Source organism: Bos taurus, chromosome 8 (genome assembly GCF_002263795.3).
Source record: "Bos taurus isolate L1 Dominette 01449 registration number 42190680 breed Hereford chromosome 8, ARS-UCD2.0, whole genome shotgun sequence".
Taxonomy (NCBI): Eukaryota; Metazoa; Chordata; class Mammalia; order Artiodactyla; family Bovidae; genus Bos; species Bos taurus.
Window position 1 is genome coordinate 62,552,083 of NC_037335.1, and position 21,740 is coordinate 62,573,822.

General features: G+C 47.9%; 1 protein-coding gene across 9 annotated transcripts in view; it reads left to right on the top strand.

Annotated features, from left to right (window-relative positions):
* The window catches only part of CCDC180 (coiled-coil domain containing 180), a 56,986-nt gene that overhangs the window by 15,880 nt on the left and 19,366 nt on the right, over positions 1–21,740 (top strand). For all 9 annotated transcript variants that reach the window (XR_009495593.1, XM_059889478.1, XM_059889479.1 and 6 more), the window contains 14 exons: positions 2,609–2,688; positions 4,923–5,011; positions 6,695–6,817; positions 7,913–8,086; positions 8,903–9,018; positions 10,073–10,199; positions 11,831–11,870; positions 11,999–12,456; positions 13,969–14,195; positions 16,894–17,069; positions 18,458–18,638; positions 19,540–19,686; positions 20,308–20,452; positions 20,642–20,758. Coding sequence is in view for 8 of the 9 variants with exons in the window: in XM_059889478.1 (XP_059745461.1) it covers positions 2,609–2,688; positions 4,923–5,011; positions 6,695–6,817; positions 7,913–8,086; positions 8,903–9,018; positions 10,073–10,199; positions 11,831–11,870; positions 11,999–12,456; positions 13,969–14,195; positions 16,894–17,069; positions 18,458–18,638; positions 19,540–19,686; positions 20,308–20,452; positions 20,642–20,758 (2,200 nt within the window). In the remaining variant the exon portion in view is untranslated. The remainder of the gene's footprint in view (positions 1–2,608; positions 2,689–4,922; positions 5,012–6,694; positions 6,818–7,912; positions 8,087–8,902; positions 9,019–10,072; positions 10,200–11,830; positions 11,871–11,998; positions 12,457–13,968; positions 14,196–16,893; positions 17,070–18,457; positions 18,639–19,539; positions 19,687–20,307; positions 20,453–20,641; positions 20,759–21,740) is intronic.

Genomic DNA, 21,740 nt, shown 5'->3' on the forward strand with positions numbered 1-21,740 from the left:
TGGAGGAAGTTGTGGGCAATTCTAGGGTATCAGAAGCAAGAGCACATTTATAGGACATAGGACCCAGCAGTGGGGATATATAAAAAGGTGAAGTCAGGACATAATTCCAGTGTCTGGAAGCATTGCAAACACATACAACTTAAAGGTAAAGTTGCAAAACCCTGATCCCAGAAATCCAGTGAGTGTCAAGCGAAGGTTTGGGTTTGTGGTGTTTGTGCAAGCAGGTCTGGACAGGTCCCACAAAGCACACCATGTAGACCCCACTTATTTCTCCTTGGCCTATCAGCAGCTAGGGAGCCTTCTAATCAAGCCTGAGGAGCTGTCCAGGGAGCTAACTGCCTCACGTGGGGCCTCACACAGGCCCCACGTCCCATCCCAACCCATGGCTACAGGCCTTCCTCTGGAAACCCCAGAGTCCCAGACACCCGGTAAGAACCTTTGTTCTGGCTCATGCCAGGCCCTCTGTAGGCTTGTGGGTAGTGATGGCAGAGGGGTTGGGAGTTTTATTAAGATTCTCAGGGTCTCTCCCAGGAGAATTCCCATGGATTTTCTTGGACCCAATAAATACATGTGCATATAATTTTTTAAAATGAAATTTTCATTTTGGATTAATGTTAGATTTATGGAAAAGTTACAAAGAATAACACACAGAATTCCTATATATTCCTAATCCAGTTTCCCTAGTGTTGTCATCTTACCCTTCCTCTGGATGCTTGTCAACACTAAAATTAACTTTGATGCATTTTCATTAACTATACAACACACTTTTTTGAATTTCACCAATTTTTCCATTAATATCCTTTTTCTGTTCCAAGACCCAGTCTAGGACACCACATTGCATTTAGTACAATGTTTAGACTTGAGATCATGCCCTGCACACTCTTGTATTTCCCTTTTGCTCTTTCAATTCAGTTCAGTCACTCAGTCGTGTCCAACTCTTTGCAGCCCTATGGACTGCAGCACTCCAGGCCTCCCTGTCCATCACCACCTCCCGGAGTTCACCCAAACTCATGTCCATCGAGTTAGTGATGCCATCCAACCATCTTATCCTCTGTCGTCCCCTTCTCCTCCTCCCTTCAATCTTGCCCAGCATCAGGGTCTTTTCCAATGAGTCAGCTCTTCACATCAGGTGGCCAAAGTATTGGAGCTTCAACTTCAGCATCGATCCTTCTAATGAATATTCAGGACTGATTCCTTTAGGATGGACTAGTTTGATCTCCTTGCAGTCCAAGGGACTTTCAAGAGTCTTCCAACACCACAGTTCAAAAGCATCAGTTCTTCGGTGCTCAGCTTTCTTTATGGTCCAGTTCTCACATCCATACATGACTACTAGAAAAACCATATCTTTGACTAGATGAACCTTTGTTGGCAAAGTAATGTCTCTGATTTTTAATACTCTGGCTAGGTTTGTCATAGCTTTTCTTCCAAGGAGCAAGTGTCTTTTAATTTCATGGCTGCAGTTACCATCTGCCGTGATTTTGGAGCCCAGGAAAATAAAGTCTGTCACTGTTTCCATTGTTTCCCCATCTATTTGCCATGAAGTGATGGGACCAGATGGGACCAGATGCCATGTTCTTCGTTTTTTGCTCTTTACTATCCCACTCTAAGTAGGCTGCCAAAGACCATCTTGGGCTACATGTCTTATCTTGGCATAATTGTTCTTAGCATCCCCCTTTCACTGTCAAAATATCCTAATGTGGACAATAAATAATATGTCATATTCATTTTTTCCACACCACTAAACACCACCTGAAACTTAGTGACTTAAAGCAGCCAACAATCATTTTTTGCTTCTTATGATTCTGTGAGCAGGCTGGGCAGTTTCCCTTGGCTGGGGCTAGATGGTCCAGGATGGCCTTCCTCATGTGTCTGGAGCCTTGGGTGGGACAGCTGGGGCCTCTCTCCACTTGCTCTCTCGCCCTCTAGGAGGCTAATCCAGGCTTGTAGGCATGGTGGTGGTGCTGGTGCTGGGAAAAGAGCTCCCTGCAACAAGAGAGGGCAAGTAGAAGTCTCAAGCCTCTCCTGAGACTGGTAAATATGCTGAGACATATTTACTAGTGTCTCATTGGCCAAAGCAAATCTCATGGCCAAGCCCAGAACCTGGGATGGGGAAATAAACTCGACCTCCCGGTGGGAGGACCTAACAATATTGACAATTTTTCAATCCGCCACATCCTTTTTAGTTACTACAGTAAAGAATCATGTATTTTATTTAAGAAATTCCCTATTGTTAGATATGAATGTTGTTTTTTATTTTTTGAGTGTTTATAAACAGAACTGTTAAGCAACTGTCTTAATGCATAAACTTTGTATATGTTTTATATTGTCTTTGATTGGGTTCCTTGAAGTGGATTCCTGGGTTGTGTGATATAAACCATTTTTTTCCCCATTAGGAAAATTCAGTTTTATTCTAAGTAACAAGCTCACTGATATTAATAGACCTTTTCATGACATATGTTTGGCACCAGAAAATCCCCAACGAGTCATGTATTTCTTCAGCATCTGTGTAGATACTCCCCTGGACCATTGTTCCTTGAAGATGCTACCAGTCTTGGTCAGTGAGTGTTTTACTCAAGCATGGCTTACGTGTCACACCTTCCTTCCCCAGTGACCTCCTGCCCCCCAATTACAGCAAAGCTCAGCTAACGGAATGGCGTTCTTCTCTCGACTCGTTGAACAAGCACATCGGTGAGTGAGGTCTGTGGGATCCCACTCAGGTCTCTCCAGAGCTCTGTTCAAGCAGTAGCTTTGTAGCCGTTTCAGTCTGTCAGCCAATTGTTTATGTCAGGGTCTATTACAAACTCAGAAATAGGTGGCAGGTCACTCCTGGGGAAGATGGGTGGCGGGGGAGTGGAGGGAAGAGTAAGCTCTGGGGGTCCATATTGGATCCCAAGTTCTTACCTGGAAGAGTCCCCCTCCTCCCACTACCTCCCACATCCCTGCCCAGCCCACAGCCATGGCAGCCCCACGCTCTGACCCCTGACCACAGCATGAGCTAGAGGGGTGACTCCAAGGCCAGATCCTGCGTGTGTGAGGTGTGCTGTCCCTGCCATGTGACCTAGGGGAAGTCATGGCCTCCCTCAGTCTCACATTTCTCTTCCATAAAGTAGGGATCTCAGGAGTAATAAAGATACCTACCTTGTGAGGTTAACATAAGAAACACATACAGTCCTGTGGTCCAGTTGTAGTTTAGTGCCTGGCTTATTTGGCGCTCAAGAATAAATGGTAATATTTAGAAATTCTCTATAACCAGGGTCCTCAAACTCCAACCCATCATCAGTAAATAAGTTTCACTGGGACACAGCTCTGCTCATTTGTTTACATGCTGTCTCTGGCTGCTTCTGCTCTGTAACAGCAGAAATGAGTGGTTGCGGCAGAGACTGTATGGCTCTCAAAGCTGGAAATATTTACTATCTAGCAGAGTTTGCCAAGTCTTACTGTAGAATATACATAATACTTTCATCTCCTTTGAGATAACCCAGTGAAGTCAGTGGTATCATTGCCCCCTATGATGGAGAAAGATTCAGAAGCACAGAGAGGTGAAGCATCCTGCTCAGGGTCACACAGCTAAGGAAATGTCACAGCTGGATTTGACCTGACTGCTTTGGTTAGTAGTACCCACCACTGCTCCCGGGACTCTCAGGGTTATAATTCTAAAGATATTATAATTGTATTATAACACCAAAGGTAAGAGCCCTGAGACCCTAAATAATAGCAATGGCTGCCATTCATTGGGCACCGCCTAGGAGTAAGCAAGGGGCTGGGCCCTGGTAACCAGTGGAGTAGATCTCTCTTGGGTGCCTCCAGTCCAGACCACGCAGGATGTTACAGCAGGGAGTGAACAAGTGACCAGCTACTTTAATTTAGATTTGGGGCATAGCCTGGTTGAGGGTTATGTAAGACCTTGCCAAGGAAGTGACCATCCAGTTGAAACCTGCAAGGCGAGTACGAGTTAGATACGTCCAGGGGTCAGGGTAGCTTTCCAAGCCAGAAGACTAGTATGTGGGGAGGCTGAGAGGCCAAACAGAGCTGGGACCTTTGGGGAAAAAGAGAAGAGGCCAGAGGGCCAGGCTGTGCTGGCCACATGGCCGCGTGTGAGAGGCTGAACTTCATCCTGAAGGCAGTGGGAACCCAGTGGAAGGTTCCAAGCTGGGAGTGATAAGGTTGGTAGGGGGCAGATCAGAAGGGAACAGAAACAGAAGCACAGAAACCCTGGAGAGGGGGTCTTCATCACACTGATTTCCTAGGAGGGGTGGGGATGTGCTGGCCTAGACGGTGGCCCTGGAGATGGCAGCAACCAGCTTTACAGCATCTCGTCACCAGTTCCACTGCACATCCACCCTCCCCAGTGTCCTCACTGCCCGCTAAGCTCCCTCCTCCCCAGCCCTTGTCAAGGAACAGCCACCACACCATCTCTGGGTCATCTTTCAGTTTCTGGAACTGACAGGAGCATTAAACTTCAGTTCCTCATCTTAGAAACCAAGAGTCACACTGAGGTGACTATAAACCAGAAACAGTAGGGAGGAAGAAGAGGAGAAAGATCAGTCGGTCACATTCCGAATGTTCTGGTCCAATCACTTCTTGAGGGATTCATCCCAGACATGATCTGTAAATGCTCTTAATTTGCACCTTGTTACTGTTCTGTCGCTCAGGACAACTACCCTGAAAGAGTTTCATCAGCCTTGAAACTGAGTCAGGGGTCAGAATCAGAACAGAAAAATGTGGTTCCTCGTTTGAGGTCCCTATCTTGGGGTATTGAGGACTTTGAGGTGAGAGAGACAGCACCCCCTGATGTAAATGATCCCTGCTCTGGAGGCACTTTGCTGGGGAGAAGCCACTTCCTGAGAGATGGGAAAGCCCTCCTCCTGACCTTCCCTCTTCTGGAAGAGCTGCTGATGTGTTCTTTTTACCCACCCATGGAGATGCCTACCACATGGACTGCATGATGCGGATCCGCTTGCAGTACGAGAAGATCTGGCAGGAGTGCCTAGCCCAAGTGCAGAAGTGCAGGGTGGGTGTCCCTCCCAGCCCTGCCCCTCCACCCTGCAGACCCCGCTTTCCCTCCGCGTTGGTTTCTGGGCATTCTGAAGCTGTTCCCTCAGCCTGGACTCCCTCGTCCCCAGCTGTTCCCACCTACCCCTCCGTGGCCCCCAACCTGACCACCTCCAGGGAGCCTTCCTTGACCCCACAGACAAAATTTAGCACTCTGATCACCTCACCCTTCACTTGACCCTCTGTATCACTTGACTTTATTTATTCAGTGGAGATTATGTCATGGACGTTATTCCACCAGTTCCCTTTTATAAACAGTGCTGCCACTGCTGTCACAGCCAACTTTACTCTCTACCCGCCAGCCTCTGTTCTTCACCCACCCGCCGCTGTTAGAGTGTGAGACAGTGAGACCTCCCACAACCCCCTTCAATGACAAGGTGTGGTTTCCTGGGGTATGAGGACATATTATGTCAAAAGGCCCCTTCCCCGCCTCCTTTGTAAGACTGTTCAGATGAAAATCCCCCACACCTAATCATTTTGAATATGGTCTAACATGCTGGCTGTGGCTGTAGGAGTCCCCAGGCCATGACGGTCTTGCCTGTAGGCCCCAAGACGCTCCTGCTGCCTCACATGTGTGTCTGTCAAGTTTTGGCTCTGCCATCAGGACTCTGAACAGAGTTCAGGGGAGCGGAGGGCTTTCCAGTGCACTGCGGGTGCTGTGGTCCCTGGGGGCTGTGCCACTCTCTTGCACCACTCTCATCAGATCCTCCAAGGTCCTACAGAGTGGGTGTCGCTGGCCCCATCTGAAGATGAGAAGACCAGTTTGCAAAAGATCCAGGGGCTGTCCCAGCCCACAGGGCTCTGCCTGCTTGCTCTGGGGCCTTAGGGGCCATCACATGCCTCCTAGTCAGCCCTTTAGGGACATCGGACCTTAAGAGTAAAGCCTGGAGGGAAGCCTTGTGCTCTAGAGAGCCTCCCCAAGACCACGCCCCCAGCACTCACCTCCTCACTCACCCCTGCCCCTGGGATTCCACAGCCCTGTGGCCCTAGCGTCAGTTCCTTGTGCCCCTGCTCACGGCCCTCTGCTGGGCATATGCAGGGTGTGAGTGCTGAGGTCACCACGGACCCTAGGAGCACTTTGAGCCTGACAGATGGCGCCTGGTGTTCCTGGGCAGCAGCATTGGAAGTGTTCAACTGGAGACACATTTCATGTTTTATAATAATTGGGGGAGGTTGATTTATTCTAGATTTTGTGCATAAATCAAGTCTATTAATATAGAGAACTGGCTTTCCAGTTGGCATAACTCCAGACAGGAAATGGGAGCCCTGTCTGGCTTACAGCAATGCTGAGGGTGTGTAGGATGGCAGTTTATGCCTGTAGGATCGGAAGTAGGAGAGTTCAGATCCCAGGCCCACCACTTGCCAGGTGTGTGCACTCCAGCAAGTCCCTTCACTTCTCCCCAAGCTTTAGTTTCCTTATCTGCCAAGAGGGGCTAATGAGAACACCTCTGGCAGAGTCAGTGACCTGGGGCGGTACTCAGCACCTGGACACAGTGGGCAGATGAAGCTGGCCTGACTGGGCCACTGTGGGGCTTTCTGCCAAGGTTCATGGAGATGGGTGGGAGGTTGGTCTCGGGGCAGGACCAGTCCTGAGGTGAAGCCCCCATCAGCCTAAGCCGGGCTCTGCCTCGCCCCCTTCCAGAAGCAGCTGCTGGACTGGAAGGCCTTCACTGAGGAGGAGGCAGAGAGCCTGGTGAGCCCATCCTTCTTCCAGATGGTGGGATGTCTCCAGAGCAAGGTGGAGGAGGAGCTGGAGGTCTTGGACGTGCGTAACTGGGGACCTGTGCTGCTGGGGAGCAGGGTGGTCACCCAGGATGCTGGGCTGTGAGAGGAGTGGGAGTCCAGGGGCTTACAACTTTGTCCCTGGTAAGTGCCTCCGCCTTGTCATGGCCAGCCCCTCTGGAGCAATTCCCCTGCACTGCCAGGCACTCCGGGCTCACCCCTGGCTCCCCAGCCACCCCCAGACTCCAGTCAAACACTCTCGGGCAGAGTGCCCCCCCAGGCCCTTGTCAAGTCTGGGTGCTAGAGATCACAAGGAGCAATTAGCCCAAGTCCCAGATGCCTAGAGTCTAGAGCAAGATTCAGCAAATGCTTCCTGTGGTAAATATTTTAAGCCCTGTCGGGTGTCAGGTTTCTGACTCAAATTCTCACTCTGCTCTTATCACATAGAAGCAGCCCCAGGCAACACAGAAATAAATGGGTATGGCTATGTTTCAATAAAACTTTTTTTCTGGACCCTGAAGTTTGAATTTCACCTAATTATTACATGATTGATTATCTTCTTTAGGTTGTTTTTGGTTTTGTTTTTTTCCCAGCCATTTAAAAATGTAAAATCTGTGCTTAGCTCCCAAGGTTAAACAAAAAAGGCAGAGGGCTACATGTAGCTCATGGGCCAAGTTTGCCAACCCCAGACCCTTTGAGAGTATAAGAGACACATAGGAAAGAGGGAGAGGTGAGACTTTAACAGTAGGCTCTGGTGTTTGGCTCAAGGGCTGTGGCAGGGAGCTCCAAGGAAGGAGAGATGCCCAGGTCAAGATGGGCATGGCCCACTTGATGCCGGAGTGGTGCCTTTCTCCTTCCAGGCCCCGAACTCCCTCTTCAGTGGACAGGGGTACAGGTCTAGAGATGGGACTGCATGTCAGCCAGTCTGAGGGTGTGGCCGTGGACAGACCAGAAATGCTGTCCCAGAGAAGGGAAGGCCGGATGTGAAGATAACCTTGAGGGATGGTGTCCAGACACCAGTCCCTGGAGATCTGGGCCTCCACGGGCTGGTGAGGGAGCCCCGCCCAATGGGCCCTTCTCCTTACCCCGGGGGCTGGTTGACACTTAAAGGCCCCTCCTTTGGGTTCTGCCACCACAGAAATCCTTCGAGACCGTGGCAAAGCAGACAGAGCAGCAGAGCTCAGACCTCTTCAGCTACTTCCAGGAGGCCGTGAACCTATGGGAGACACATCAGAGTGTGCTGTTGATGCAGGAGATGGAGCTCGAGAAGAGGATGGAGCAGCAGCGGCAGAAGCACAGGCGGGAGAACCAGGTGTGGCCCTGGCATCCAGGTAACCCCAACAGGAGAGGAGCGAAGGGCCACACCCAGATTGTCAGCTGCCCATGGCTCTGCCTGGGGGCCCATGAATTCAGCTAGCATTCAGATGCAAAAAAAAAAAAAAAGAAAAAGAAATTCAATACCTACTTCACACCGTATTTTATTTTTATGTAAAAATAAATCCCCAGTGTATCTTAGACTCAAACGTAAAACCTCAAGCTATAAAACTTGAGATGAGAAGCTGAGGCTCACCTTGGTCATGGGGGCTGGGTGGCAGTAAAGTTCTGCTGGAATTAGGTCTGGACTGTGCAGTGAGTCCCGGATCCAGACAGGTCTGTGATGGGGCTTACCTGAGAGACAGACTGGGGGGCATGGAACATCTTCCTCTGGCAGTCATCCTGACCCCCAGGACATGAGCTGGCCCCCACCCACCTGCCTTCACATAGTCTAGGGGTGGAAGGGACGCCCTCAGCATCTGACATCAAGCACAGCGCTGAGAAGGAGAGTGAGGAGTAGGTGTCTCTGGAAGGTGTAAGGGGGCCGGCCCAGACGTGAGGGTAAGGGACATGTCCCTGAGGAGTCCCATCTAAGTAGGGTCATCAGGGATTTAAAATTGAGAAGAACATTCCAGGCAGGGAGAAGAGCCCATAGGCCCAGAGCAGTGAGAGTAAGAACGTGCTTCTTATGTAGAAAAGCCTGCCTGGGGCACCTGGACCTCATCTCCAGGGGCAGGGCCTCTGCATGTCACACCCTCTCTTGGAGCTCTGGTGACTCACATCTGCTTCCTTCTGTTCCTGGTGTGGCTGCCAGGCCCAGGAGGCTCATCTTGACAAGCTCTTGGACCAACTGAGGCAGCAAAGCTATGAGAATAACCTGAAGTCACACCTGGAAAAGGCCAAGGATTTTCTGAAGAATATGCAATGCAGGTAGGCAGACCAGACTCTAGAAGAGGATGGGCTAGAATTCATATTCAAAGTCAGAGGCTGGCTGCCTAGGAGCCCAGCCTCAGGTTGCCTCCAGCTTTAGAGAGCACTGTGGTGCTTTGCAGCTCTGCCCTCGGTCAACACAAAAGCTTTCAAGGAGAATTTTGATCAGAAAAATTTATGGGGGGATGTTTCTGGGTCAAGTAGTTTAAAGTTCAAGAGCATGAGTCCTCCCCTGCTTAAATTTTAAAACATACATGCTTTGTTAAAGAAAAAAAAATTAACCAGTACAAACATAAAGGAAATTCCCCTCATTTCTGCCCAACTCATCCATTTTGTGGACATAGACATTTATAAATGTTGGTATATATACACATGTAAAGTGTCTTTAAAATAAGAATCGTTTTATAACTTTGTTTCATTTTTAAATGACCATCCATTGATTAATATGGATGCTTCATAATGACTTAACCATTCTCTGATTGATAAGCTTTTTAAGACTGGTGCCAGCTTCTCCATATTAAAGACAGTTCCCTGTGAACTCTCTTGCGTCTTTGTGCCCTAGTACAACTAATATTACAAGGGCTATTCACAGAAATGGGATTGCACTGCCACTTGATTGCAGTACTTAGATTCAGAAGTACATTTTAAGGCAAATAAATAACCCCCTGAACCTTGGTCTTCTTACCTCAGGGACAGATGAAATCTGGGGCCTTGGTTTTGGAGTGTTTGATGGGATGATGTAGGTAAAGTCCTAGGACGGGGTTAGGACAGTAGACAGAAAGTGGGAACCCATGCTACCATATGCAAAGAATGCTCTCTGTCTGTGTTTTCTAAATGTTCTACAAAGAGTATGTACTCTTTGTATGATCAGAAAAATAGCAAAACAAATCAAGGACTGTTAGTATAAAAGGAAACCTCCACAGCAGCTCTGCACAGAACTCGAGGCCAGGTACTAGCCTACCTCCATGAGGCCCGAGGCATGGGTTTTGGCTGGGGTCCCTCACACCCAGCTGACCCCTCCCACTGACAGCACTTTCATCTCCCTTCCTTCCAGGTATGAGGCTTTTCATGGCCTCCTGACAAAGGAAGTGATGGAGTACCCAGTGATCATACTGAAGGAACTCAACTCCTACAGCTCCCACCTCAGCCGACACTTCTGTGTTCGTGAAATCTTTGAACAGGTATGGAAAGGGATAAAAAAAATCCCAGCTGCTCACCAAGAAGCGAAGAGGAGAGGATGACTTCTAGTTCATATTTGCCTCAATAACCCAGGGGACGTTAGAGTCTATGCCAGGATATCAAGGAGTGAGAAACTAAAAGCATCTCCTAAAGAGACTATCTTTTTCTCAGACTCAAAGAAGTCAAAGGCTCAGAATCTAGGCCTCAGGTCTTGAATGGAATTATAATTAAAAGGCTGATTTTATAGGACTCCGAGTACTAGTCATCTAACTCACCATGCCACATAACCATCCTAAAGTCCGGCTCTGACCTACCCATTCTCCTGCTCAGAAAGCCCTCACCCAGTCTGCAGCCCCAACCAAACCCAGCCCACAGTCCCTGGATGACCATGGAGGCCCCCGCATCTGACTCCTGCCCTGACTCCCCGCTTCAGTGAACTCCTCACCCTTCCTTTATGTGCCACTGCCCCCTGCCCTTTCCTCACCCTGCTCCTCTGCTGGGATTCCTCCGTCTCTACACACCCCAAACCCCCACAGACCTCCAGCCACCACCAGTGACAAGACCCCACCCACCCAATCTGACCTTCCGTCCCCTTCTTTGCCCCGCCTCCTCCCCTCTCTGCATGTGCTTGTATGTTGGTTGTTGTCAGATGCAGGAGTGAAGGGCATCCTGCTGGAAGGTGTTTCCTGTGAGGCAGGTGTGGCCTCCTGTCTTTCGTCCAGCTTTGATTGCCCTCAGCACAGTGTCCTGCACATAATTCAGACGTACCGAGTGCTTCCTGGTAAATGCAGGAACACCTGGAGTGTCCTGGTCTGACTCCCAGAGGTGGCTCTTTCCCGCACACATGCACCCAGAGTTCTGCACGGCCAGGGCGGAAGGTACTTGTGGTGGACGCTGAACCGGGCTCGGGTTTCCAACAGATGTGGGGTTCCCGAGTCCTCAGAGAAGCCTCCTCTCAGCAGAGATCCCTGTCCCAGTTGCTCGTAAATGCATTGTGTGGCACCTGGGTTAAAGTGAAACTCACGCTGTCCAGAGGTGGAGCTTTGAGATCAGCCTGGCTCCCTGGGTTAAAATGGAGGTGCCACTGTGGTGAAAGTAACACAGGAAGGACCTGGGTCTGCAGGGTTTAAGGGGCTTGTCCAAGGGCATCCAGCTTGTGAGGAGCTAGAGTTCCAATCCACTGCTATCAGTGACACACTATTTCCACAACTTCAGCCACAGCCAATGAAACGGGGAATGTGTAGAGTGAAGAGGGGGCTCCCAGGTCACGTACATCCTGATCGTTGAGTATGTTTACATCCAGCAACGGGTGCAGCAGATTCCTGCCCCTTGGATGCATCTCTCCCTATTTACTTTCTTGTTCTTTGCTCCAGATCACTACCAACCATGTCAGAAAGAGGGTTTATTCTGCGATTTTCATTGTATGATAAAAAACTTTGCTAATGTGCTTGGGATTAAGGAAAGATGATCAGGAACACCCTGCTCACCCCTGTGAAATAAGTGGTCAGGGCCTGCATCAGATGTAGAAGGCAGGGAGGAGGGGGCTTTTCCTTAAAGAAAAGAGACGCCCTCAGAAGTGGCACATGGAGGAAGGCAGCACTATGTATTCAGTGTCTATGTTTTTGCCTTGTAGAACTTGGAGGGAGAAGTCATTTTCCAATTGAGGGAACCAGGTAACATTTTTACAATTCAAGTCTGAGTCTCCCCAACTTCACGCTTGTGTATCTGGGGGCTAGGGAGGCCCAATCAGGCTGCACTGGTAACCTGTCTCTTCCTGTGCTTTGGGGCTAATCATCAACAGAGCCACATGAAAAACAGTTCCAGAAGAGAATGAGAAGACCGAGAGGAAAACGAAGGTCCAAAGCAAACGCCCGCAAAGGTGACGAAAGCAACAGTGGGAGAACGAGTTCCCTCAAGCCAGCCGAAGAGATAGAAGAAGAAGAAGATCAAGAGGCCGAGTCCTCCACCACACAAGAGGTGGCCGTGAGCCCACAGGAGAAGTCCGTACTGAGTGAAGAGATGGATGAATCCAGGGAGGACTCTATTTCAGGACTGGAAGAAATACAGGTTGAAAGAGACAGCTCCTTGAGATCACCCCCAAACCAGGCCAGTGTGATAGTTCACGAAGAAGAAGAGGAGGAGAAGAAGGAAAAGGTGGAGGAGGAGAGGGAGGAGGAGGAGGAGGAAGAGGAGGAGGAGGAAGAGGAGGAGGAGAAGGAGGAAGAGGAGGAGGAGCGGAGGAGCTTGTCTGTGGATGAGGTAGGCCAGCAAAAGGCTCACTCTTAGGTTTGGAAAATGTGCTGTGTTCACTCTCTGTGTCCCTAGCACAGGGTCCCCAGTGGCACAGTCTCTATTAGGCTATGTCTAAAGAGTAACAAATGTATGTACACTTTTCATTGCTGTCAACAGAGATCCCGTTCTCATGTCCCAGCAATACTTTTTAAACTTCACCTTTCTGTCCTCACATCCCATCTTGCAACCTCTGTAGTGCCCCCTTGACTCTTCCTTGTCCCTCCCAGGTCCTCTCTCTTCTCCCAGCTCCTCTTTATTGTAGAGACCAACTTAGCTGCTCCATTCCTTCTCTCTTCCCATTGTCTGATTGTGTAAGAACAAAGATCCATATCCAAGTTGGCAGACAGCTCTCCTTAGAGTGCAGGGAAATGACTCTCATATGAATAAATCTATCCTCAAAACACATTCAGAGTCACAGAACAGTGATTTGGGATTCCATAATCATGAAATTGTAAAGACTCTTTTCCTATAGTGCTATGGAAGAATTGGCATATGAGACCTCTGAACAGGGACCACAGGCAGGTAATTGAAAAGATGGCTGGACACCAAGTATAAAATAGTGACGTGGTAAAAACTACTGTCTTAGTCTGTTCAGGCTGCTGTAATGGAATACCATAGACTGGGTGGCCTATAAACACCGGAGATTTATTTCTCACAGTTCTGGAGGCTGGGAATTCAAGATCCAGGCACTGGCAGCTTCGGTGTCTGATGAGGGCCTGCTGCTGCTGCTGCTAAGTTGCTTCAGTCGTGTCCGACTCTGTGCGACCCCATAGATGGCAGCCCACCAGGCTTCCTCATCCCTGGGATTCTCCAGGCAAGAACGCTGGAGTGGGTTGCCATTTCCTTCTCCAATGCATGAAAGTGAAAAGTGGAAGTGAAGTCGCTCAGTCATGTCCGACTCTAATGACCCCGTGGACTGCAGCCTACCAGGCTCCTCCGTCCATGGGATTTTCCAGGCAAAAGTACCAGAGTGGGGTGCCATTGCCTTCTCTGTGATGAGGGCCTACTTCTTGGCAATAAACAGCTCTATTTTTTTTCTGTGTCCTTACATGGTGGAAGGGGCAAGCTCTCTGATACTTTGTTTTCAAGGGCACTACCCCCATTCATGAGGGAGGGCTCTGCCTACTTGCCCTAATAACCTCCCAAAGTCTGCCTCCAAATACCAACACAACGGGGATATGAATTCTGGAGAGACACCAACATTCAATGTATGGCAACCATGCAGCCATTATTTCGTTCCAGCCAATGATGCCATATGGGAATGTAGACTCAGAATTGCCAGGTTTTCTGATTTAAGAGAAATCAGAAATCCAGATTTTTAGGTGGCATTTCCCTATTTTAAAAGCATTATATAGGCAAAATATAACCATAGACAAGTTTCATCCCACAGGTTTACAACCTCTGATGTCAAAGGACCTATGGTAAGGATTACCAAGTCTGTTCAATGATGTCAAGTTTAAAGTCTTGTTTTCTGCTTAGGTCAAAGCCCAGGAGGAGAGTCTAGGGGAGATCTCCCAGGAGGAGATGGAGTTCTTCACAACCTCCAGTGGGAACACTTACTTTGTTTTCCTACCCCTGAAACAAGAAGAGAACAGCAAGACACCCCACTCCAACCTTCCTGCCACTCTCTTCAAGGACATTTCCAGTGCCAGGGTCTTAGAAGAAGTGATCATTCCATCCAGACTAGTTTTAGAGATTAAGAAACAGTGAGTGAAAATCCCTTTTATTCTCATTCTCTTCAAGTTTTATTAACAAGGTGAAATATAATAATGAAAGATTGGACTAGCTTCAGATGGAAAAGAAAGCAAATACCATATGCTAACACATATATATGAAATCTAGAAAGACAGTACTGATGTACCTATCTTCAGGGGGTAGCAAGCATTCTAACTTCTGAATTAGTTTTGCTTGTTTGTGAATTTTATTTAAATGGAATCACATAGAGTGTATTCTTTTATATCCAGCTTCTCCTGGTGAACATGTGTATATATATTTCTGTTCGATATATAACTAAGAGTGGGTTATTGGGAAATTGGCTTATATGTGTGTCCATCTTGAGGAGATATGACCAAAAGATACTACCAAAGAGTTTTCAAAAGTGGTTTAACAGTTTGCAGCAGTATTTGAGAATTCCAGTTGCTCCATATCCTCACTTGGTGTTGTCAGTGGTTTTTATTTTAGCCATTCTGGTGTGTGTGTGTAGTAGTGCCTCATTGTGGTTTTAATTAGCATTTTCCTGATGAGTAACAATGTTGTACGCCTTGTTATATACTTACTGGCCATTTAATCATCTTTCTGTGAAATGACTTATCAAATTCTTTGCTGATTTATTTTGTTGTAGATTACCTATCTTTTTTCTTAACTAATTTATGTGAGTTAGTTGTCTACCTTAGACTGAAGTTCTCTTGTTAGTTAAATATGTGGTGAATGTTCATACCCTCTCTGTGCTTTTCTTTTTTTACTCTTGTAAAGATATCTTTTGGTGAAAAGATATCTTTTTTAGTAAGGTCTTACACATCAATTTTTCCACTAGGGTTAGTGTGATTTCTGTCTTTTCTAAGAAATCTTTGCTTGCCCCAAGGTCGTGAAAATACTCTCCTGTGTTATCTAATGTTATAAACTTTCATAGTTAGATGTACAATTCAACTGAAATTGATTTTTGCTTATGTGTGTGGTATTAGTCAAATTCATTTCTATCCTGTATGAATAGCCAGTTAAGGCCGGGCCATTTGAGAAGACTCTTCTCTCTCCACTGCTCTGCTAGGCCTCCCCTGACTGATGGTGTGTGTGTGCCATGTACTCAGTCATGTCCAACTCTCTGCTGCCTCATGGACTGTAGCCCATCAGGCTTCTCTGTTCATGGAATTTTCGAGGCAAGAATATTTGCCTGGGAGTGGGTTGCCATTTCCTACTCCAGAGGATCTTGCTGATGCAAGGACCCCAACTGATTACCATAGCTTAATACTAAGTCTTATTATCTGGTTGTGTAAGTCCTCCAGACTTGATTTCTCCAGAATTGTCTTGACTATCCTTGGCCCTTTGTATTTCTGTATAAATTTGAAATCAACTCATCAGTTTCTGTAAGAAAACATCTGCTGAGTTTTTAATTGTTATTGTATTGAATCTATAGATACATTTGGAGAGAACCAACATCTTGACAATACATGGCCAAGAAAATCATGCTGCATTTCTAACAGGATGAAATAATCAACTGGCAAAAATATTTGCAGTTCACATCTCAGTCAGAGGACCTTGTGTTCCCAATATATAAAGTGCTCCCAGAAATTAATAAGAAAAAGTGCAACTACATACTAGAATGATGGGCAAAAATATTAGTGGATGGTAGACAGGAAAATAAATTTAATAGTCTTGAATTCATAAAAATATGCTCAATCTCAGTCATAATATGACAAAATTGTCAGATTCAAGAGTTTGACAATACAATCTGAAGCTATGGAGAAATTGTTGTTCAGTCACTATATCGTGTCTGACTACTAACCCATGGACTGCAGCATGCCAGGCTCCTCTGTCCTCCACTATCTCCCAGAATCTACTAAAATTCATGTCCAGTGAGTCAGTGATGCTATCTAACCATCTCAGCCTCTTCCTCCCCTTCTTTTACCTTCAGTCTTTCCCAGCATCGGGTCTTTTTGATGAGTTGCTATTTGCACCAGGGGGCCAAAGTATTGGAGCTTCAGCTTCAGCACCAGTCCTTCCAATGAGTATTCAGGGTTGATTTCCTTTAGGATTGACTGGTTTGATCTCCTTGCTGTCCAAGGGACTCTTAAGAGTCTTTTCCAGCACCATAATTTGAAAGCATCAATTCTTTAGCACCCAGCCTTATTTATGGTCCAACTCACACCTGTACATGACTACTGGAAAAATCTTTGACTATACGGACCTTTGTCAGCCCAGTGATATCTCTGCTTTTTAATACACTGTCTGAGTTTGTCATAGATTTTCTTCCAAGGAGCAGGCATCTTTTATTTTCATTGCTGCAGTCACTGTCCATAGTGAGAAATGGAGAAATAGGAACTTTTATTCATTGTCTTGCAACAGAAGCAGTTTGGCAATATCTACCAGATCCACAAATGTATTTCAGGTTTTGATTCAACAATTCCCTTTCAGGGAATTTATCCTATAGAAATTATTCTGCACTTGACATATATATGAGGTTACACGTTACAGTCTTCTTGGTAAGAACAAATGAATGGAAACCACGCTATGTCCACCACCAGCCAGGGGATCTGGCTAAATGAATGATGGTCCGTCCAGACAAAGAAATACAATGAAGTGGGAAATTAAATAAGAAAGAAGGAGTGGAAGAGGGAAGCACTTTATATATCAACCTGGAGAGATCACTCCCTGGTCACAGTTGCTGACCCTCTCTGGTCTCTCCCTCAGGCTTCGAACTGGCTTTTTTGAGCACTTGGAGAAATGGTTTGACCAATGTGCCCTCAATGCTCGGGTCATCGTGGCCAGCAAGATTGATGAGCTGGATTCAGAACTGGAGCTGCGTCTGCACCTGCACCAGCCAAGAGCCCAGCACGTTGAGAAGGACATCCACAATGTCAGAGCAGGTACTGTGGCTCTGCATTTGTTAGGCAGCCCTGGTGTGCAACAAGCAGTGCTTAGCGTGTTGTCATCACACACTGGAAGATGTGTGTGAGGGTTCACACCTCCCAGGCTGGCGGAGAAGGTTGTACCCTGAATCCTCATCTAAGACTTTTTAAAGAGGGTGTTAGATGCTGAGATGAAGAGTATTGTCTTATTTGAGCTTTAAGGGTCCCAGATACATTCCCATAACTGTCACTCACACTTTCATGACGGATGCCCTAGAGGCAGGCCTGTAGCTCAGGAATCGGAGCTAATAGGTTCAACCTCTCTAGCTTTATGACTCTGAGCAGGTTACGTGACCTCTCTGATCTATTCCTAACCTCCTGAGGGCATTTTGGTGGTTGTAATTAACTCTCCTTGAAGTGGTACAGTGCGGAATCATGAACAACTGGTATAAGCCAGAGTCTCCAAAAGTGGTAGCCATTATTTTCAGCTTATAATTCTTAATACTTAAAAAGACATGCCATTTCTAAGGCAGAAGGCTCCATCATTTGGGGGGAGGGCACTTTTATTTGAAAGCTTCAATGGTGCCCATCAGGTTTTCACTTGGGTCATACTTTAAACTTCATCATAGATCCTCAGAGCTTCCTGTCACCTTAGGAGACCTGCTTGACTTTTTGGGACCTCGTTGTCCTCATCTTGGAAATGTGTGCATTAAATATAAATATAAACAAAGATGCTCCCTGAAGTCTGGTTTCCTTCCTCTTCCCTGGCTCCTGGCGCAATGTACAATGTGAAAATGGAGGCCAGAGAAGCGAAGCCCCAGAGTCCCGCCATTTGTTTTTGGCAGAGCTGAGCCCACAGCACATCCTCCACTTCCACGCAGTAGGAGGTCAGATGAGGTAACCCAAGGCTCTCTGCTGGCTCTTAAGGCCTATGATGGAGCTCTTAAAGTCTGCCATAATCCAGGCTTATTGGAAATGAGTAACCACTGATATAAAGGGTCAGATGCCAACTGCCAAACTTTGTGTTGGCCTTTTGCTCCCAGACTCTCTCACCAAAATCCCTGCCCTCCCCAACATCCCACCTGCTCCCAGGGTGGGAGATGCTCTCCTAGCTCCCAGGCCTTGTTCCCTTCTGCTACAGGCAGGGTATTTCTACCACTCACAGCCAACCAGAGCCTCCTTTCCAATTAAGGACACTGGGACTGTCTCAGATTGCTTCCCCTGAGATCTGAGTCCACTCCCAGGCTGAGCCCTAGGGAGGGCAGGGGGGGACTGGGCCTTGGCCTAAAAAGTCCCTTCTCTGTAGCTAGCCTGGGAGAGGCATGTCACTATCCAGGAGAACACTGTCCTGAGCTGACCCAGGGTCCCAGAGGACCTCAGCCCTCCCACCCCGTGTCCTCTTTCAGCTGAGCTCTTGCTTCATCAAGAACGGCTGAACAGCCACTGTGCAGGGGTGATGGAGACACTGAGGAAGGAGAGGATGATGTTCTGCCAGTTCCAAGAAGAGCAAAACTTGAAGAGCAAACACTTCCGCCGCAAGATTTCTGACATGGAGCACATCTTCTTGAACGCCACCAAGAGCCAGAAGTAAGGGTCTTGGGGACTCAGTCATGGCCTGGCAGTCCTAGAACCCTGGCCAGATGCTTGTGCTCAGAGAAGCAGTCCTCCCATCTGCTGTGGACAGCAGAAGAGTCGGGGTTTCCAGAAGGATTTTCATCTCTTCCTGAGAGTAGGAGTCCAGCTACGGTGACGCATCTGGCCAGGGGCTTGGTTCTGGGGGTGGGGGAGCAGCCAGAGAGAGAAAAGGGTGCAAATGTCAGAGTGCAGGGATGCAAATGATGGGCCCTGACATATCCATGGTGGGAAAGACCCAGGGAAATCAGGACGAGCTTCCTGCAGGAGGCCCTAGTGCATGGAATGGAGGGAGGTGAGGAGGAGGCAGAATTCTCCCACCAGAGAGGAGCACTGGCCCAGCTCCAGGTGGGGATGTGCTCAGGGTAGAACCAGGGTTTCCTGGAAGGCCATTCAGGGGTTTGAGGTGAGGCCCCGGAAGGCCTCCATCTGGTCACAGGTAAGGAAACTTCACAGGCGTCTGTACAGGGTCAGGTACCCAAGAGGCAGCTGGTTAGGGTAGACTGGGATGTAAAGAGGAAACCCGCAGGCTGCTCTTTCCGGAAGTCCCAGGGCACAGGAGCCACATTTCTGGGAGTTAAGAGGGGGTGGTGCTAAGGGGAGGACCTGGGGATTCTCTTAGCAATTTGGTGGCGGGAGCCAGACTGAAGAGAGGTGCCCTCTGACCCGGCTCACTGAGAGTCCCGCACTGTGTCTGCACACACTGGCATTCTGAACCTCCTTCTAAGGCCTCTTTGTCTACCCAGTGAAGAGAGGCATGGTTCTGGTGACTGCACAGCTGGGCACGGTGCTCAAGTCATCTCCCAGGCTGCCCTCCCGTGCCCAGGTCACCACCCCGCCCTCCTGTGTCCCCCAGGCTGGCGACTCTCAGCAGCACTCTGCAGCGGGAGCTGCTCAGCTACGTCGACGTCATCCAGGTGTCCCTGCGCAGCTTCCGCCAGTACCTGGAGGAGAGCATGGGCAAGCTGCGCTACACCAACATTGAGTTCATCAAGCACTGCAGGTGGGAGCCAGCATCCGGGCCCCCTGTGGGCCTCTGGGCTCTCTCTGTTGAGAGGTGGTCTTGTTTGCCTCTTCATTTTTCAATTATGACAAAATATCCATAACGTAAATCTGTCCATTTTAACCATTGTATGTGTAGTTCAGTGGCATTAAGTATGTTCATGTTATTGTACAACCATCACCACCATTCATCTCCAGAACATTTTCACCCTCACAACTGAAGCTCTAAACACTAACTGCCTGTTTAGCCTTTCTTCAGCCACTGGGAACCACTATGCTATTAGTATTTTCGGTCTCTATGAATTTGACTACTCTAGGGGCCTCATAGAAGTGAAATCACAGCACATTTGTTCTGTGTGCTTGACTTTTTCGCTTAGCATAACATCTTCAGTGCTTATCCGTGGGTCAGAATTTCATTCCTTCTTAAAGCTCAATAATATTCCATTGTGTATGATGCATTTATCATTCATCCCTTGATGGACATTTGGGTTGTTTCCCTGCTTGTGTCCTTGAACTTCTTCCATGATCTTGTACTTTTAATCTAAAGCCTTGTCTACCACAGTAGTTGGGATGGGTGGAATGGGCTGATCAATGGCTTTTATTTCTCCCAAATTATTTTCAGATTGTTTTCAGAGGGAGGCAACTTCTCTTCTGAAGAAATTGACTCACTGTGTCATCGACTAGAGAAGGAAGCTGCCCGGATAGAGTTTGTTGAAAATTTAATCATGATCAACATGGAAAAGATGGAGAGTGATTACCTGGACCAGGTGAGTAGGCCACACCCTGACCTCTAGCCAGACTCCTGTGACACCCGGTTACATAGTTGCCTTGCTCACTGCCTAATAGGCCGGTCAAGCCCCCTTTCCACCCATTAGGTGGGCCTGTCCCCCTCTGCTTCCACAGTCCAAAAGTTCCAAATTAAGCCCCATTCCTTTACTTTTTTCTCTTTCTTTAAGGCTAATGAGTTCATCAGCAAGTTTGAAAGTAAATTCCATAACCTGTCTGTGGACCTTATTTTCATAGAGAAAATCCAGCGCTTGCTGACAAATTTGCAAGTAAACCTCAAGTGCGAGGTAGGACAGATACGTTCTTCATCTGCTGGATGTTTATCACACACTTGCACCCCAGGCACTGTCCCAGATGCTGGGGATACCAGTGTGGTCTCTGCCCCTCTGGGACTTGCACTCCGGCCAGGAAGTCAGAGATTAAACCATAATAGCTTCTAACATCCACTGAGTTATCATGCAGCACGCATCTTAGTGGGCTTATTTTGATGAATTATATGAGTCCTCACAAGAGCTGTTCTTAGCCCGTTTTAGAAACAAAGAAATTGAGGCAGAGAGACATTAAGAACACAATGTTCCTAAATTGTGGGGCCAAAATGTGAACCCATGTCTGTGACACCGGAAATTCAGGCAGTGCCAGGCCATTTGGGCTACAGAGGACAAGAGGGCCGCATAAGGTGCGTGGGGACATAGAGGAGAGGATTTCCTCTGGACTGGGGAAGTAGTGCTTCCCAAGGCTTGATGGAGAAGGAGGAGCCAGCCAGGCAGGAGGGTGTGGAGCAGTGTCCTGGAGACATCATCAAAAAAATCCTGGGGGAGGTGGAGCCAAGGAGAGAGAGAGAGCTCAAAGAAGAAAACGCGGGGGTGCAATGAGGCTGGAGCCGTGGCTGGTTCAGCAGGGTCCCATGAGCTGGGCTCGGTGGCACTGGAGTGAGGGTCAGGGCAGTGGGGATAAGGGTGCTATTGATTACAGTTTTTTAAGCTGCAGTAAAAACTTTGTTTAAGCTGAAAAGTTTCTTCAAAAACATCACTTTGATGGCTTCTGTCTCCCAAATGTGTTGCCATTTTTATTTAACCATTCCTTTTTGGAGGAATTCTTAGTGGGTTTCACGTTATTACACGCAGTGGTGTGATAGACATGCCTTCACTGGAAGCCCTGATGATGTCCATAGGGTGCCTCCCAGAGCTAGAATTTCTGGGCTAGAGCAGGAGTGTTTTCAGGCTCTTTGTGCTTTCCAGGTAGCTTGTACAGATACCCCCTCATCAACAG